The sequence below is a fragment of the Melopsittacus undulatus genome, chromosome 26, assembly GCF_012275295.1.
Source record: "Melopsittacus undulatus isolate bMelUnd1 chromosome 26, bMelUnd1.mat.Z, whole genome shotgun sequence".
In the NCBI taxonomy this organism is placed as follows: domain Eukaryota; kingdom Metazoa; phylum Chordata; class Aves; order Psittaciformes; family Psittaculidae; genus Melopsittacus; species Melopsittacus undulatus.
Window position 1 is genome coordinate 145,910 of NC_047552.1, and position 19,260 is coordinate 165,169.

Sequence of the window (19,260 nt, forward strand, 5' to 3'; positions counted from 1 at the left end):
CCACCAACCACCACCATAGGGCCACCAAACACCACTATGGGGCCACCCAACCAGTACCATGGGGTCATCTCCATCACCATAGGGCCATCAAACACCACCATGGGGACACCCAACCACCACCATGGGGTCATCTCCACCATCATAGGGCCATCAAACACCACCATAGGGCCACCCAACCAGCACCATGGGGCCACCCAACCAGCACCATGGGGTCATCTCCATCATCATAGGACCACCAACCACCACCATAGGACCACCCAACACCACCATAGGACCACCAAACGCCCCCATAGGACCACCAACCACCCCCATAGGGCCACCAACCTCCCCATAGGACCCCCTCCACCCCTTCCATAAGCACTCCATGGACCAGTTAAACCCTTTATTGGCCACCAAGTGGGTGACAAGGTTGCCCCATCCAGCCCCATAGTGACCCATATGGGATGACACCACCACAGTGACACCAGTGTCACCTCCTTGGGGTTGGAGGTGCTCAGATCTTGCCTGGGAAGATGCCTTCTTCACGGTACTCGTCCCATGTGGTCACCTGTAGGGGGATAACATGGGGATAACATGGGAATATCATAGGGATAACATGGGAATATCATGGGGATAACATGGGAATATCATGGGGATAACATGGGAATATCATGGGGATAACATGGGGATATAATGGGGATAACATGGGGATAACATGGGGATAACATGGGGATATCATGGGGATATCATAGGGATAACATGGGGATATCATGGGGATATCATAGGGATATCATAGGGATATCATAGGGATAACATGGGGATACTATAGAGATAATATGGGGATAACATGGGGATATTATAGGGATAACATGGGGATACTATAGGGATAACATGGGGATAACATGGGGATATCATGGGGATATCATGGGGATATCATAGGGATAACATGGGGATAACATGGGAATAACATGGGGATAACATGGGGATAACATGGGGATATCATGGGGATAACATGGGGACACCATGGGGACCCCATAGATCATGGGCACACCAAGAGGACCCCATAGATCATGGGGACACTCTGATGGCCATAGGGACACCATGGACACACCAAGAGGAACCTATAGATCATGGGGACACCAAGAGGAACCCATAGATCATGGGGACACCAAGAGGACCCTGATGGCCATAGGGACACCAAGAGGAACCCATAGATCATGGGGTCACCCTGGAGACCCTGATGGCGATAGGGACACCAAGAGAACCCCAAAGCAGAACCCCCCCCCCCCATTGATCCCCATAGGTCCCCCATCCTGCTCCCCACACCCCCCCCACCCCATTGCCCCCTACTCACCCACGAAGTGGGGCACAGGGACTTGTAGACCCTATAGTACCATTGACATGGGGCCGCATCCGCCCCCTTGGCTGCCATGGCCTTCTGGCACCGATGGAAATCTATGGATGGGAATTAGGGTTACATATAGGGTCTATAGGGTCCATAGGGTCTATAGGGTCCATAGGGTCTATAGGGTCCATAGGGTCTATAGGGCCCATAGGGATCCATAGGGTCTATATGATCTATAGGGTCCATAGGATCCATAGGGTCTATAGGGTCTATAGGGTTCATAGGGTCTATAGGGTCCATAGGGTCTATAGGGTCCATAGGGATCTATAGGGTCTATAGGGTCCATAGGGTCTATAGGGCCCATAGGGATCCATAGGGTCTATATGATCTATAGGGTCCATAGGATCCATAGGGTGTATAGGGTCTATAGGGTCCATAGGGTCTATAGGATCTATAGGGTCTATAAGGTCCACAGGGTCTATAGGGTCTATAGTGTCCATAGGGATCTATAGGGTCCATAGAGATCTATAGTGTCCATAGGGTCTATAGGGTCCATAGGGATGTATAGGGTCTATAGGGTCCATAGGGGCTATAGGGTCCATAGGGATCTATAGGGTCCATAGGGTCCATAGGGTCTATAGGGTCCATAGGGTCTATAGCGTCTATAGGGCCTATAGGGTCCACAGGGTCTATAGGGTCTATAGGTTCCATAGGGTCTATAGGGTCCATAGGAATCTATAGGGTCTATAAGGTCTATAGGGTCCATAAGGTCTATAGGGTCCATAGGGTCTATAGGGTCCATAGGGACCTATAGGGTCTATAGGATCCGTAAGGTCTATAAGGTCCATAGGGTCTATAGGATCCATAAGGTCTATAGGGTCCATAGGGTCTATAGGATCTATAGGGTCCATAGGGTCTATAGGGTCTATAGGGTCCATAGGGATCTATAGGGTCCATAGGGTCTATAGGGTCCCTACCGACATAGTTCTGCCAACAGTTCTTGGTCTGGTTCTGGTTGGGGAAGCGGCTGTCGAATGGGGCAGTCTTATAGCGCTTGAGCTTGGCCTGGATGTCCTCAGCCATGGCCTAGGGGGGCAATTAACAGGGATTAATTAACCCCCCCCTTCATTAACTGCCCCCCCATGGCCTGGGGGGCAATTAATGGTGCTTAATTACCCCCCCAACATCATTAACTGCCCCCCCCCATGGGCTGGGGGCAATTAACAGGGATTAATTACCCCTCTTCATTAATAGCCCCCCTTGGGGTATTAATGGCTTATTGGGGTAATTATTAGAGCCCATTCCCATCCCATTCCCTCCCATTAGATCCCATTCCCATCCCATTCCCTCCCATTAGACCCCATTATTCCCATCCCATTCCCTCCCATTCCCACCCCATTCCCATCCCATTAGACCCCATTCCCATCCCACTCCCTCCCATTAGATCCCATTAGACCCCATTCCCATACCATTAGACCCCATTCCCATCCCATTGCCTCCCATTAGATCCCATTCCCATCCCATTCCCTCCCATTAGACCCCATTCCCATCCCATTCCCTCCCATTAGACCCCATTCCCATCCCATTAGACCCCATTCCCTCCCATTAGACCCCATTCCCATCCCATTAGATCCCATTCCCATCCCATTAGACCCCATTCCAATCCCATTCCCTCCCATTAGATTCCATTCCCATCCCATTAGACCCCATTCCCATCCCATTCCCTCCCATTAGACCCCATTCCCATCCCATTAGACCCCATTCCCATCCCATTCCCTCCCATTAGACCCCATTCCCATCCCATTCCCATCCCATTAGATCCCATTCCCACCCCATTCCCATCCCATTAGATCCCATTCCCATCTCATTCCCTCCCATTAGACCCCATTCCCATCCCATTAGACCCCATTCCCATCCCATTATACCCAATTCCCATCCCATTAGACCCCATTCCCACCCCATTCCCATCCCATTAGATCCCATTCCCATCCCATTCCCTCCCATTAGACCCCATTCCCATCCCATTAGATCCCATTCCCATCCCATTCCCTCCCATTAGACCCCATTCCCATCCCATTAGACCCCATTCCCTCCCATTAGATCCCATTCCCATCCCATTAGACCCCATTCCCATCCCATTCCCTCCCATTAGACCCCATTCCCATCCCATTTCCATCCCATTAGATCCCATTCCCATCTCATTCCCATCCCATTAGATCCCATTCCCATCTCATTCCCTCCCATTATACCCCATTCCCATCCCATTAGACCCCATTCCCATCCCATTATACCCAATTCCCATCCCATTAGATCCCATTCCCATTCCATTCCCGTTATAACCCCATTAATTGCCCTAATGGGGTCATTACTGCTCTATGGGGGAGTTAAAGCAAGAGATGAATATAAAGATAATAACAGGTTATTAATGGGGTTAATTAATCCCTAATAGGATACTTAAGACCCCATGACCTTCATTAACAGCCCTGGCATTAATTAACCCCCTTGCCATTCATTAAGACCCCCCATTGATTAATTAAACCCATTAATTAATGGGCTAATTAATGGCCATTAGGGTTGCATTAATGCCCCCCTATGGAAGTGGTAATAGAAGCTTAATAAGGGTAATTAATGGGTTAATTAAGCCATAATGGGCTAATTAATATTCATTAGGGTCAATTAATACTCTCCCTGGGGTAATTAATACCCATTAGGGTCAATTAATACCCTCCCTGGGGTAATTAATACCCATTAGGGTCAATTAATACCCTCCCTGGGGTAATTAATACCCATTAGGGTCAATTAATACCCTCCCTGGGGTAATTAATACCCCCCCGGGGTAATTAATAGCCATTAGGCCTAATTACCCCCCTCTAATGACTAATGTAAGGCAATTAATAGGTTAATTAAGCTTATTAGGGCTAATAAATACTCTCAGCCTTCATTAATACCCCCCAGTGCTCCCAGTAACCCCATTAGGGCCTCCCAGTAACGGCCCCATTGATCCCAGACCGTCCCAGTGCCCCCCCCCATTGCTCCCAATGGGGGTCCTATTGATCCCAATGGGGTCCAATTGATCCCAATGGCGCTCCCATTGCTCCCAGTCCGTCCCAGTGCCCCCCCCATTGCTCCTAATGGGGCTCCCATTGCTCCCAATGGTGCTCCCGTTGATCCCAATATGGTCCAATTGATCCCAATGGCGCTCCCATTGCTCCCAGTTCGTCCCAGTGCCCCCCCCCCCCATTGCTCCCAATGGGGCTCCCATTGCTCCCAATGGGGCTCCCATTGATCCTAATGGGGTCCAATTGATCCCAATGGGGCTCCCATTGCTCCCAATGGGGCTCCCGTTGATCCCAATATGGTCCAATTGATCCCAATGGCGCTCCCATTGCTCCCAGTCCGTCCCAGTGCCCCCCCCATTGCTCCTAATGGGGTCCAATTGATCCCAATGGGGCTCCCATTGCTCCCAGTCCGTCCCAGTGCCCCCCCCATTGCTCCCAATGGGGTCCAATTGATCCCAATGGGGCTCCTATTGATCCCAGTCCGTCCCAGTGCCCCCCCCATTGCTCCCAATGGGGTCCAATTGATCCCAATGGGGCTCCTATTGATCCCAATGGGCTCCCATTGATCCCTATGGGGCTCCCATTGCTCCCAGTTCATCCCAGTTCATCCCAGTTCCTCACCCGTCTCCGCTCAAAGTCACTTTCAGGCCGGAACCACCGAGACGCAGCGGAAGCGCAGAGCGGCGCCGGAAGTGACGTAACGCGAGGGCGCTCCATAGACTTCAATGGGGGGAACCATAGAGACGGCGGCGGAGGAGGGAGCGGCCCCAAAGAGGCCTGGGCCACGCCATGGCTTGGAGGACCCAAAATAGCACGAAATTGACCCAAAATAACACGGAATTGACCCAAAATAACACGGAATTGACCCAAAATAACAGGGATTTGACCCAAAATAACACGGAATTGACTCAAAATAGCACGGAATTGACCCAAAATAGGACGGAATTGACCCAAAATAGCCCGAAATTAACTCAACACGAAATTGACCCAAAATAGCACAAAATTGACCCAAAATAACACGGAATTGACCCAAAATAGCACGAAATTGACCCAAAAAACACGGAATTGACCCACAATGGCACGAAATTGACACAAAATAACACGAAATTGACACAAAATTGCACGAAATTGACCCAAAATAACACTGAATTGACCCAAAATTGCCCCAGAAACCCCAAATTCCCCCTTTTTCACCCCAAAATCCCTCCCCCCCCCCCCGTGGCCGCGGGTGGGCACTAGGACCCGGCGGCGCTGGATGACGTCATGACGTACGTAAGGGGGCGGGGCTTAGGGGAGGCAGTTCCGGTTCCGGTGTTGTCGGAGCGGCACGTGGGATGAGGCCAGGTTTGGACTGGGATAAACTGGGATCTAATGGGGTTTAATGGGAGCTAATGGGATCTAATGGGGTCTAATGGGGTCTAATGGGATGGGAATGGGGTCTAATGGGATTTAATGGGATCTAATGGGATTTAATGGGGTCTAATGGGATCTAATGGGGTCTAATGGGGTCTAATGGGATGGGAATGGGATCTAATGGGATTTAATGGGGTCTAATGGGATCTAATGGGGTCTAATGGGGTCTAATGGGATGGGAATGGGGTCTAATGGGATTTAATGGGATCTAATGGGATTTAATGGGGTCTAATGGGATCTAATGGGGTCTAATGGGATGGGAATGGGGTCTAATGGGATTTAATGGGATCTAATGGGGTCTAATGGGATGGGAATGGGGTCTAATGGGAGGGAATGGGATGGGAATGGGGTCTAATGGGATTTAATGGGATCTAATGGGAGGGAATGGGATGGGAATGGGACCTAATGGGAGGGAATGGGATGGGAATGGGGTCTAATGGGATCTAATGGGAGGGAATGGGATGGGAATGGGACCTAATGGGAGGGAATGGGATGGGAATGGGGTCTAATGGGATTTAATGGGATCTAATGGGAGGGAATGGGATCTAATGGGAGGGAATGGGATCTAATGGGAGGGAATGGGATGGGAATGGGACCTAATGGGAGGGGAATGGAATCTAATGGGAGGGAATGGGATTGGAATGGGGTCTAATGGGATGGGAATGGGATCTAATGGGATTTAATGGGATCTAATGGGAGGGAATGGGATGGGAATGGGATCTAATGGGAGGGAATGGGGTGGGAATGGGATCTAATGGGATCTAATGGGAGGGAATGGGATGGGAATGGGATCTAATGGGATCTAATGGGAGGGAACGGGATGGGGCTGGGGGGACTGGGAGGAGCAGGGGGGGGGTGGGTGCTTGAGGCAAACTGGGAATACTGGGAGCCTGCAGCCCTGTGCTCCCAGTGCTCCCAGTGCTCCCAGTTCAACACCAGTTCCACAGGGTTCAGCCCCCGAGGGGGGGGACGCGGCGGCTTCCGGGGGGGCCGAGGTAAGTGGGGACCTTGCCAGTGCTCCCAGTATGGAGCTGGGAGAGCCCCTGACCCTCCCACTTCATTCCAGTCCCCTCCCAGTCTATCCCAGTCCATCCTGATCCCCTTCCAGTCCATCCCAATCCATTCCCAGTCTATCCCAGTCCATCCTGATCCCCTTCCAGTCCATCCCAATCCATTCCCAGTCTATCCCAGTCCATCCTGATCCCCTTCCAGTCCATCCCAATCTATTCCTATTCCCTCCTAGTCTATCCCAGTCCATCCCAATCCCCTCCCAGTCTATCCCAGTCCATCCTGATCCCCTTCCAGTCCATCCCAGTCCATTCCAATCCCATCCTATTTCATCCCAGTGTATCCTACTCCATCCCAATCCCATCCCAGTCCATTCCAATCCCATCCTATTCTATTCCAGTCCCTCCCAATCCCCTTCCAGTCCATTCTAATCCCATCCTATTCCCTCCTAGTCTATCCCAGACCACCCCAATCCCCTTCCAGTATATCCCGGTCTATCCCAATCCCATCCCAGTCCATCCCAATCCCCTTCCAGTCCATCCCAGTCTATCCCAGTCCATCCTGATCCCCTTCCAGTCCCATCCTATTCCATCCCAGTCTATCCCACTCCATCCCAATCCCTTTCTAGTCTATTCCAATCCCATCCTGTTGCATCCCGGTCTATACCACTCTATCCAAATCCCATCCCAGTCCATCCCAGTCTATCCCAATCTCCTCCCAGTCCATCCCAATCCCATTCTATTCCATCCCAGTCTATCCTAATCATATCCCAGTCCAATCCCATCCTATTCCATCCCAGTCTATCCCACTCCACCCCAACCCCCTTCCAGTTCATTCCAATCCCATCCTATTCCATCCCAGTCTATCCCAGTCCACCCCAATCCCCTTCCAGTCCATCCCAGTCCATTCCAATCCTATCCTATTCCATCCCAGTCTATCCCAGTCCATCCCAATCCCCTTCCAGTCCATTCCAATCCCATCCTATTCCATCCCAGTCCATCCCAGTCCACCCCAATCCCCTTCCAGTCTATCCCAGTCTATCCCAATCCCATCCCAGTCCATTCCAATCCTATCCTATTCCATCCCAGTCTATTCCAATCCCATTCTATTCCATCCCAGTCTATCCCAGTCCATCCCAATCCCCTTCCAGTCTATCCCAGTCCATTCCAATCCCATCCCAGTCCCTCCCCATCCCTTCCCAGTCCATCCCAGTCCCTCCCATTGGATCCCATTGCTGTCTGCAGGAGGTGGGTTCCAGCCCCGGGGCGGGGCCCGAGGGGGCGGGGCCGGCCCGAGGGGGCGTGGCCGAGGCGGCGCAAGGGGCGGGGCCAGAGGAGGGAGGGGCGGAGCCTCCCGAGGCGGCTTCCGGGGGGGCAAGAAGGTGACGGTGGAGCCACATAGGCACCCAGGTAATGGGATGGGATAGACTGGGATGGACTGGGTTATAATGGGATGGACTGGGAGGGGGTTGGGATGGACTGGGATAGACTGGGATGGGGTTGGGATGGACTGGGATAGACTGGGAATGAGTTGGGATGGACTGGGATGGGATTGGGATGGACTGGGATGGACTGGGAGGGGGTTGGGATGGACTGGGATAGACTGGGAATGAGTTGGGATGGACTGGGATGGGATTGGGATGGACTGGGATAGACTGGGAAGGGGTTGGGATGGACTGGGATAGACTGGGATGGGGTTGGGATGGACTGGGATGGGATTGGGATGGACTGGGATAGACTGGGAAGGGGTTGGGATGGACTGGGATGGAATGGGATAGACTGGGATGGGATTGGGATGGAATGGGATAGACTGGGGTGGGGTTGGGATGGACTGGGATAGACTGGGATGGAATGGGATAGACTGGGATGGGATTGGGATGGACTGGGATATAATGGGATGGACTGGGATGCGACTGGGGAGGGGTTGGGATGGACTGGGATAGACTGGGATGGAATGGGATGGGGTTGGGATGGACTGGGATAGACTGGGATGCGACTGGGATGGACAGGGATGGGATTGGGATAGACTGGGATGGGTTGGGATGGACTGGGATAGACTGGGATGGGGTTGGGATAGACTGGGATGCAACTGGGATAGACTGGGATGGAATGGGATATAATGGGATGGGGTTGGGATGGACTGGGATAGATTGGGGTGGGGTTGGGATGGAATTGGGATAGACTGGGATGGGATTGGGATAGACCAGGAGGGGATTGGGATGGACTGGGATAGGATTGGGATGGAATGGAATATAGTGGGATGGACTGGGATAGATTGGGAGGGAATTATGATGGGCTGGGATAGATTGGGATGGACTGGGATGCAATTGGGATAGACTGGGAGGGGGTTGGGATGGAATGGGATAGATTGGGAGGGAATTATGATGGGTTGGGATAGATTGGGATGGACTGGAATGGGATTGGGATGGACTGGGATAGGATTGGGATGGACAGGGATAGACTGGGATAGTCTGGGGTGGGGTTAAGATGGGATTGGGATAGACTGGGGGGGCATTGGGATGGACTGGGGTGGGGTTGGCATAGACTTGGATGGACTGGGAGGGGTCTGGAATAGACTGGGATGGACTGCGATAGACTGGGGTAGAGTGGGATGGGGTTGGGATGGACTGGGATAGACTGGGAGGGGAATGGGATCGACTGGCCTGGGGTTGGCATAGACTGGGATGGACTGGGATGTACTGGGGCTCACCTGTGTCCCCTGCCAGGGGTGTTCATCTGCCGGGGCCGGGAGGACGCGCTGGTCACCCGCAACCTGGTGCCTGGAGAGTCTGTCTATGGGGAGAAGAGGATCTCAGTGGAGGTACTGGGATGGACTGGGATAAACTGGGAGGGCACTGGGATGGACTGGGATAGACTGGGAGGGCATTGGGATAGAGTGGGATGGCATTCAGATAGAGTGGGAGGGCACTGGGATAGACTGGGAGGGCATTGGGATAGACTGGGAGGTCACTGGGATGGCCTGGGAGGGCATTGGGATAGAGTGGGATGGCATTCAGATAGAGTAGGAGGGCACTGGGATAGACTGGGAGGGCATTGGGATAGACTGGGAGGTCACTGGGATGGCCTGGGAGGGCATTGGGATAGAATGGAAGGCACTGGGATAGACTGGGAGGGCACTGGAATGGACTGGGATAGACTGGGAGGGCACTGGGATAGACTGGGAGGGCACTGGGATGGATTGGAATATACTGGGAGTTCATTGGGATAGATTGGGAAGGCACTGGGATAGACTGGAATAGACTGGGAGGTCACTGGAATAGACTGGGAGGTCACTGGCATAACCTGGGATCAGGATTGGATCACCTGGGAGAGCCTGTGATCCACTGGGATACCTGAAGGCCCTTATTGGACCTTCTCCATCTCCCCAGTGGTGCCACTGGTCGCACTGGGAAGTGTCACTGGTCATACTGGGAACCTCCAGGTATCCATAACACGTGTCCCTATCCCAGGACGGGGATTCCAAGGTGGAATATCGCGCCTGGAACCCGTTCCGCTCCAAACTGGCCGCGGCCATACTGGGAGGCATCGACCAGATCCATATCCAGCCTGGAGCCAAGGTCCTGTACCTGGGAGCTGCATCCGGGACAACCGTATCCCATGTGTCCGACATCGTGGGGCTGGTAGGGAATGGGAATGGGAATGGGATGTATGGATCATAGGGATACATGTATCATAGGGATGCTGAGGACCCCATTAATGCCCTATGGGTGATGGCATCGTGTCCATAGGGATACTGAGGACACCATGGATGCATGGATAACAGGGATGTATGGATCATGGGATGTATGGATCATAGGGATGCATGGATAACAGGGATGTATGGATCATAGGGATGTATGGATAACAGGGATGTATGGATCATAGGGATGGATGGAGCATAGGGATGTATGGATAACAGGAGCGGCATCCGGGACAATTGTATCCCATGTGTCCGACATCGTGGGGCCGGTAGGGAATGGGAATGGGATGTATGGATAACGGGGATGTATGGATCATAGGGATACATGGATCATAGGGATGCTGAGGACCCCATTGATGCCCTATGGGTGATGGAACAGTGTCCATAGGGATACTGGGGACACCATGGATGCATGGATAACAGGGATGCATGGATAACGGATGTATGGATCATAGGGATGCATGTATAACAGGGATGTATGGATCATAGGGATGCATGGATCACAGGGATGTATGGATCATAGGGATGTATGGATAACAGGGATGGATGGATCATAGGGATGTATGGATAACAGGAGCTGCATCCGGGACAACCGTATCCCATGTGTCCGACATCGTGGGGCCGGTAGGGAATGGGATGGATGGATCATGGGATGTATGGATAACAGGGGTGTATGGATTATAGGGATACATGGATCATAGGGATGCTGAGGACCCCATTGATGCCCTATGGGTGATGGAACAGTGTCCATAGGGATACTGGGGACACCATGGATGCATGGATAACAGGGATGCATGGATAACGGATGTATGGATCATAGGGATGTATGGATAACAGGGATGGATGGATCATAGGGATGTATGGATCATAGGGATGGATGGATCATAGGGATGCATGGAACAGAGGGATGTATGGATCATAGGGATGTATGGATAACAGGGATGCTGAGGACCCCATTGATGCCCTATGGGTGATGGCATCGTGTCCATAGGGATACTGAGGACACCATGGATGCATGGATAACAGGGATGCATGGATAACGGATGTATGGATCATAGGGATGCATGGATCACAGGGATGCAGGGATCATAGGGATGTATGGATCATAGGGATGTATGGATCATAGGGATGGATGGATCATAGGGATGTATGGATAACAGGAGCGGCATCCGGGACAACCGTATCCCATGTGTCTGACATCGTGGGGCCGGTAGGGAATGGGATGTATGGATAACAGGATGTATGGATCATAGGGATACATGTATCATAGGGATGCTGAGGACCCCATTGATGCCCTATGGGTGATGGAACAGTGTCCATAGGGATACTGGGGACACCATGGATGCATGGATCACAGGGATGTATGGATCATGGGATGTATGGATTACAGGGATGTATGGATCACAGGGATGGATGGATCACAGGGATGCATGGATAACGGATGTATGGATCATAGGGATGTATGGATCATAGGGATGGGTGGATCATAGGGATGCATGGAACAGAGGGATGTATGGATCATAGGGATGGATGGATAACAGGGATACTGAGGACCCCATTGATGCCCTATGGGTGATGGCATCGTGTCCATAGGGATACTGAGGACACCATGGATGCATGGATCACAGGGATGTATGGATAACAGGGATGCAGGGATCATAGGGATGTATGGATCATAGGGATGGATGGATGATAGGGATGGATGGAGCATAGGGATGTATGGATAACAGGAGCGGCATCCGGGACAACTGTATCCCATGTGTCCGACATCGTGGGGCCGGTAGGGAATGGGAATGGGATGGATGGATCATAGGGATGTATGGATAACAGGGGTGTATGGATTATAGGGATACATGGATCATAGGGATGCTGAGGACCCCATTGATGCCCTATGGGTGATGGCATCGTGTCCATAGGGATACTGAGGACATCATGGATGCATGGATCACAGGGATGTATGGATCATGGGATGTATGGATAACAGGGATGTACGGATAACAGGGATGGATGGATCATAGGGATGGATGGATCATAGGGATGGATGGATCATAGGGATGGATGGATAACAGGGATACTGAGGACCCCATTGATGCCCTATGGGTGATGGCACAGTGTCCATAGGGATACTGAGGACACCATGGATGCATGGATCACAGGGATGCATGGATAACGGATGTATGGATCATAGGGATGGATGGATCATAGGGATGGATGGATCATAGGGATGCATGGAACAGAGGGATGGATGGATCATAGGGATTCATGGAACAGAGGGATGTATGGATCATAGGGATGGATGGATAACAGGGATACTGAGGACCCCATTGATGCCCTATGGGTGCTGGCATCATGTCCATAGGGATACTGAGGACACCATGGATGCATGGATCACAGGGATGTATGGATAACAGGGATGCAGGGATCATAGGGATGTATGGATCATAGGGATGGATGGATAACAGGAGCGGCATCCGGGACAACTGTATCCCATGTGTCCGACATCGTGGGGCCGGTAGGGAATGGGATGTATGGATAACAGGGATGTATGGATCATAGGGATGTATGGATCATAGGGATGGATGGATCATAGGGATGGATGGATCATAGGGATACATGGATCATAGGGATGCTGAAGACCCCATTGATGCCCTATGGGTGATGGCACAGTGTCCATAGGGATACTGAGGACACCATGGATGCATGTATGGATAATAGGGGTGTATGGATCATGGGATGTATGGATAACAGGGATGTATGGATCATAGGGATGGATGGATCATAGGGATGTATGGATAACAGGGATGTATGGATCATAGGGATGGATGGATCATAGGGATGGATGGATCATAGGGATGTATGGATCATAGGGATGGATGGATCATAGGGATGGATGGATCATAGGGATGCTGAGGACCCCATTGAAGCCCTATGGGTGATGTCCCCATATCCATAGGGATGCTGAGGACCACATGGATGCCCTATGGGTGATGTCCCTATATCCATATGGATACTGATGACCCCATTGATTCCCTATGGGTGATGTCCCTATATCCATAGGCATACTGAGGACCCCATTGATACCCTATGGATGACATCCCCATATCCATAGGGATACCGATGACCCCATTGATTCCCTATGGCTCATGTCCCCATATCCATAGTGATACCGATGACCCCATTGATTCCCTATGGGTCATGTCCCTATATCCACAGTGATACTGATGACCCCATTGATTCCCTATGGATGACATCCCCATATCCATATGGATACCGATGACCCCATTGATTCCCTATGGGTGACATCCCCATATCCATAGGGATACCGATGACCCCATTGATTCCCTATGGATGACATCCCCATATCCATATGGATACCGATGACCCCATTGATTCCCTATGGGTGACATCCCCATATCCATAGGGATACCGATGACCCCATTGATTCCCTATGGATGACGCCCCTATATCCATATGGATACTAATGACCCCATTGATTCCCTATGGGTGACATCCCCATATCCATAGGGATGCTGAGGTTGCCATTGATACCCTATGTGTGATGTATCCATATCCATAGGGATACCGATGATCCCATTGATTCCCTATGGATGACATCCCCATATCCATAGTGATACCGATGACCCCATTGATTCTCTATGGATGACGTCCCCATATCCATAGGGATACTGATGATCCCATTGATTCCCTATGGATGACATCCCCATATCCATAGGGATACCGATGACCCCATTGATTCCCTATGGATGACATCCCCATATCCATAGTGATACCGATGACCCCATTGATTCCCTATGGGTCATGTCCCTATATCCATAGTGATACCGATGACCCCATTGATTCCCTATGGGTGACGTCCCCATATCCATAGGGATACCGATGACCCCATTGATTCCCTATGGATGACATCCCCATATCCATAGGGATACCAATCACCCCATTGATTCCCTATGGATGACGTCCCTATATCCATAGGGATACTGAGGACCCCATGGGTGCCCTATGGGTGATGTTTCCATATCCATAGGGATACTGAGGACTCCATAAATACCCTATGGGTGATGTCCCTATATCCATAGGGATACCGATGACCCCATTGATACCCTATGGGTGACATGCCTATATCCATATGGATACTGATGACCCCATTGATACCCTATGGATGACATCCCTATATCCATATGGATACCAATGACCCCATTGATTCCCTGTGGATGACATCCCCATATCCATAGGGATACTGATGACCCCATTGATTCCCTATGGGTGACATCCCCATATCCATAGGGATGCTGAGGTTGCCATTGATACCCTATGTGTGATGTATCCATATGGATACTGATGACCCCATTGATTCCCTATGGATGACGCCCCTATATCCATAGGGATACTGATGACCCCATTGATTCCCTATGGGTAATGTCCCCATATCTATGGGGATACCGATGACCCCATTGATTCCCTATGGATGACGCCCCTATATCCATAAGGATACTGATGACCCCATTGATTCCCTATGGCTCACGCCCCTATATCCCTCCCCATTCCCAGGAGGGTCTGGTTTACGCTGTGGAATTCTCCCATCGCTCCGGTCGGGATCTCATCAACGTGGCCAAGAAGAGGACCAACGTGATCCCAGTCATCGAGGATGCTCGGCACCCCCACAAGTACCGCATGCTGATTGGTCAGTTGGTTGCCATAGCAACGCATAGGATGCTCTGGTTGCTATGGGATCCCGTTATCCATACCCGTATCCATAGGGATGGTGGATGTCATCTTTGCGGATGTGGCCCAGCCGGATCAGACCCGGATCGTGGCGCTCAATGCACAGCACTTCCTACGGAGGGGGGGGCACTTCATCATCTCCATTAAGGTAAGACCAGTATGGACCAGTACAAACCAGTATGAAGCCCTGAGTATCAGCATTGAGCAGGAATGGGGTAATAGGTATCAGGAATGGGGCAATGGGAAGCAGGAATGGGATATTGGGAAGCAGGAATGGGGCATAGGAAGCAGGAACAGGGTACTGGGAACCTGGTACTGGTTACTGGGAACCAGTAAGGGCCAGTAATGGAACACTGGGAAGCAGTAATGAGGTACTGGGAACCGGTTGCTCTCCAGTACAGGGTCACTGGTCACCAGTATGGAGTCACTGGTCCCCAATATGGAGTCACTGGTTCCCATAACAGCATCACTGGTCCCCAGTATGGGGTCACTGGTCCCCAGTATGGAGTCTCTTGTTCCCAGTATGGGGTGTACTGGTTCCCAGTATAGAGTCACTGGTCCCCAGTATGGAGTTACTGGACTCCAATTAGTCCCAGTATGGTGTCACTGGTCCCCATTATGGAGTCACTGTTCCCCATTGTGGAGTCACTGGTCCCCAGTATGGAGTTACTGGACTCCAGTTAGTCCCAGTATGGAGTCACTGGTTTCCATTATGGAGTCACTGGTTTCCAGTATGGAGTCTAGTTCCCAGTATGAAGTCACTGGTTCCCAGTATGAAGTCACTGGTTCCCAGTATGGGGTCACTGGTTCCCAGTTAGTCCCATTATGGAGTCACTGGTCCCCAGTATGGAGTCACTGGTCCCCAGTATGGTGTCACTGGTCCCCAGTTAGTCCCATTATGGAGTCACTGGTCCCCAATATGAAGTCACTGGTTCCCAGTATGGAGTCACTGGTTCCCAGTTAGTCCCAGTATGGAGTCACTGGTTCCCAGTTAGTCCCAGTATGGGGTCACTGGTCCCCAGTATGGAGTCACTGGTCCCCAGTTAGTCCCAGTATGGAGTCACTGGTCCCCAGTATTGAGTCACTGGTTCCCAGTATGAAGTGACTGGTTCCCAGTATGAAGTCTAGTTCCCAGTATGGGGTCACTGGTTCCCAGTTACTCCCAGTCTGGACTCACTGGTGCCCCCTACAGGCCAACTGCATAGACTCGACGGCCGCTCCCGAGGCCGTGTTCGCGGGTCTTTGATCCCCAGTATGGAGTCACTGGTTCCCAGTTAGTCCCAGTATGGAGTCACTGGTCCCCAGTTAGTCCCAGTATGGAGTCACTGGTCCCCAGTTAGTCCCAGTATGGAGTCACTGGTTCCCAGTTAGCCCCAGTATGGAGTCACTGGTTCCCAGTTAGCCCCAGTATGGAGTCACTGGTTCCCAGTTAGTCCCAGTATGGAGTCACTGGTCCCCAGTTAGTCCCAGTATGGAGTCACTGGTTCCCAGTTAGTCCCAGTATGGAGTCACTGGTCCCCAGTTAGTCCCAGTATGGAGTCACTGGTTCCCAGTCTGCAGTCACTGGTCTCCAGTATGGAGTCACTGGTTCCCAGTATGGGGTCACTGGTTCCCAGTTAGTCCCATTATGGAGTCACTGGTCCCCAGTTAGTCCCAGTATGGAGTCACTGGTTCCCAGTATGGAGTCACTGGTCCCCAGTTAATCCCAGTATGGGGTCACTGGTTCCCAGTTACTCCCAGTCTGGACTCACTGGTGCCCCCTGCAGGCCAACTGCATAGACTCGACGGCGGCTCCCGAGGCCGTGTTCGCGGGTCTTTGATCCCCAGTATGGAGTCACTGATTCCCAGTATGGGGTCACTGGTCCCCAGTTAGTCCCAGTATGGAGTCACTGGTTCCCAGTTAGTCCCAGTATGGAGTCACTGCTTCCCAGGTAGCCCCAGTATGGAGTCACTGCTTCCCAGTTAGCCCCAGTATGCGATCACTGGTCCCCAGTTAGCCCCAGTATGGAGTCACTGGTTCCCAGTTAGCCCCAGTATGGAGTCACTGGTTCCCAGTATGGAGTCACTGGTTCCCAGTTACCCCCAGTATGGAGTCACTGGTTCCCAGTATGGAGTCTCTGATTCCCAGTATGGAGTCACTGGTTCCCAGTTACCCCCAGTATGGAAACACTGGTTCCCAGTCTGGACTCACTGGTTCCCAGTTAGCCCCAGTATGGAGACACTGGTTCCCAGTCTGGACTCACTGGTTCCCAGTTACCCCCAGTATGGAGACACTGGTTCCCAGTCTGGACTCACTGGTTCCCAGTTAGCCCCAGTATGGAGTCACTGGTTCCCAGTTAGTCCCAGTATGGAGACACTGGTTCCCAGTCTGGACTCACTGGTTCCCAGTTACCCCCAGTATGAAGCCACTGGTTCCCAGTATGAAGTCACTGGTTCCCAGTTACTCCCAGTCCTGACTCACTGGTGCCCCCTCCAGGCCAACTGCATAGACTCAACAGCCGCTCCCGAGGCCGTGTTCGCGGGGGAGGTTCGGCGCATGGCGGCTGAGAGGATGCGGCCCCAGGAGCAGCTGACGCTGGAGCCCTATGAGAGGGACCATGCGGTGGTGGTGGGGGTGTACAGGTGGGACTGGGAGCAACTGGGAGGGACTGGGAGCAACTGGGAATGGACTGGGAGCAACTGGGATGGGGTTAGAAGGGACTGGGATGGGGTTGGAAGGGATTGGGATGGGGTTAGAAGGGACTGGGATGGACTGGGACGACACTGGGATGGAGTGGGATAGACAGAGAGGGGATTGGAGGGCACTGGGAGTGAATGGGAATGGGGTTAGAAGACACTGGGATGGACTGGGAGGCACTGGGATGGACTGGGAGTGACTGGGAATGGGGTTAGAAGACGCTGGGATGGACTGGGATGGGGTTAGAAGACATTGGGATGGACTGGGATGGATGCTGGAGCCTTATGAGAGGGACCATGCGGTGGTGGTGGGGGTGTACAGGTGGGACTGGGGGCACTGGGAGCAACTGGGAATGGACTGGGAGCAACTGGGAGGGTACTGGGATGGACTGGGAGCAACTGGGATGCTCTAGAGGGGGACTGGGACAGCACTGGGAGGGACTGGGGTAGACGGAGAGGGGATTGGAGGGCACTGGGATGGACTGGGATGGGGTTAGAAGACACTGGGATGAACTGGGAGGGACTCGGAATGGGGTTAGGAGGCGTTGGGATGGATTGGAGGGCACTGGGATGGACTGGGATGTGACGCTGGAGCCCTATGAGAGGGACCATGCGGTGGTGGTGGGGGTGTACAGGTTGGACTGGGAGCACTGGGAGGGACTGGGAGGGTATTAGGAGGCATTGGGGTAGACAGGGAGCAACTGGGATGCTCTGGAGGGGGACTGGGAGGGACTAGAAGGGAATTAGAGGGCATTGGGAGGAACTGGAGGGTACTGGGATATACTGGGAGGGTACTGGAAGGCACTGGGATAGACTGGAAGGGACTGGAGGGGAATTAGGGAGCACTGGGATGGACTGGGAGCGACTGGGATGCTCTGGAGGGGGCTGGGAGGGATTAGAGTGGAACTGGAGGGCACTGGGATAGACTGGGAGCGGGTACTGGAGTCATGTGACCGACCCGTGTTTCCCCCCCCCCTCTTCCCAGGCCCCCCCCAAAGGAGAAGTGACGTCACCTCCTCCCCGCTCCGGCACCCCCTTCGGAGGGGGCGTGGCCAGCAGAGGCCCCGCCCCCTCCGGCCCTTCCCTTCAGGGGGTGTGGCCACAGTTGGCCCCACCCCCTCCCCGTGTTTTGGGTTGAATTCTCGCGATTTTAGGGTTTTTTTGGGGGGGGGAGGGCTCGAAAATAGGGATTTGATAGAAAAATAAAGGGGAAAAACCCATTTTTTGTGGGTTTTTGTGTCTGGGGGGCAGGGAAATGGGGGGGAGAGGATGGGGGGGGGAATAACCCATGGGGGTGCACTAGGACCCTGTGGGCACCATTGGGATCTTATGGGGGGC

At 52.5% G+C, this 19,260-nt stretch overlaps 2 protein-coding genes across 2 annotated transcripts; one reads left to right on the forward strand and one right to left on the reverse strand.

Moving 5' to 3' along the window:
* Positions 1–367: 367 nt before the first annotated feature.
* Positions 368–5,139, reverse strand: COX6B1 (cytochrome c oxidase subunit 6B1). The gene is made up of 4 exons (XM_034072333.1): positions 5,005–5,139; positions 2,302–2,410; positions 1,334–1,434; positions 368–547 (listed from the first exon to the last, which is right to left on the reverse strand). The coding sequence occupies exons 1-4, from the start codon at positions 5,098–5,100 to the stop codon at positions 494–496; spliced, it is 360 nt and encodes a 119-aa protein (XP_033928224.1). The 5' UTR covers positions 5,101–5,139; the 3' UTR covers positions 368–493.
* A 507-nt stretch (positions 5,140–5,646) lies between these two features.
* Positions 5,647–19,142, forward strand: LOC115947059 (rRNA 2'-O-methyltransferase fibrillarin). Its single transcript, XM_034072265.1, has 9 exons — positions 5,647–5,655; positions 6,725–6,791; positions 8,049–8,213; positions 9,530–9,624; positions 10,274–10,444; positions 15,073–15,205; positions 15,282–15,394; positions 17,723–17,868; positions 18,908–19,142. Exons 1-9 carry the CDS (start codon positions 5,647–5,649, stop codon positions 18,927–18,929), a joined length of 921 nt encoding a protein of 306 aa, XP_033928156.1. The 3' UTR covers positions 18,930–19,142.
* The last annotated feature ends 118 nt before the right edge of the window (positions 19,143–19,260 follow it).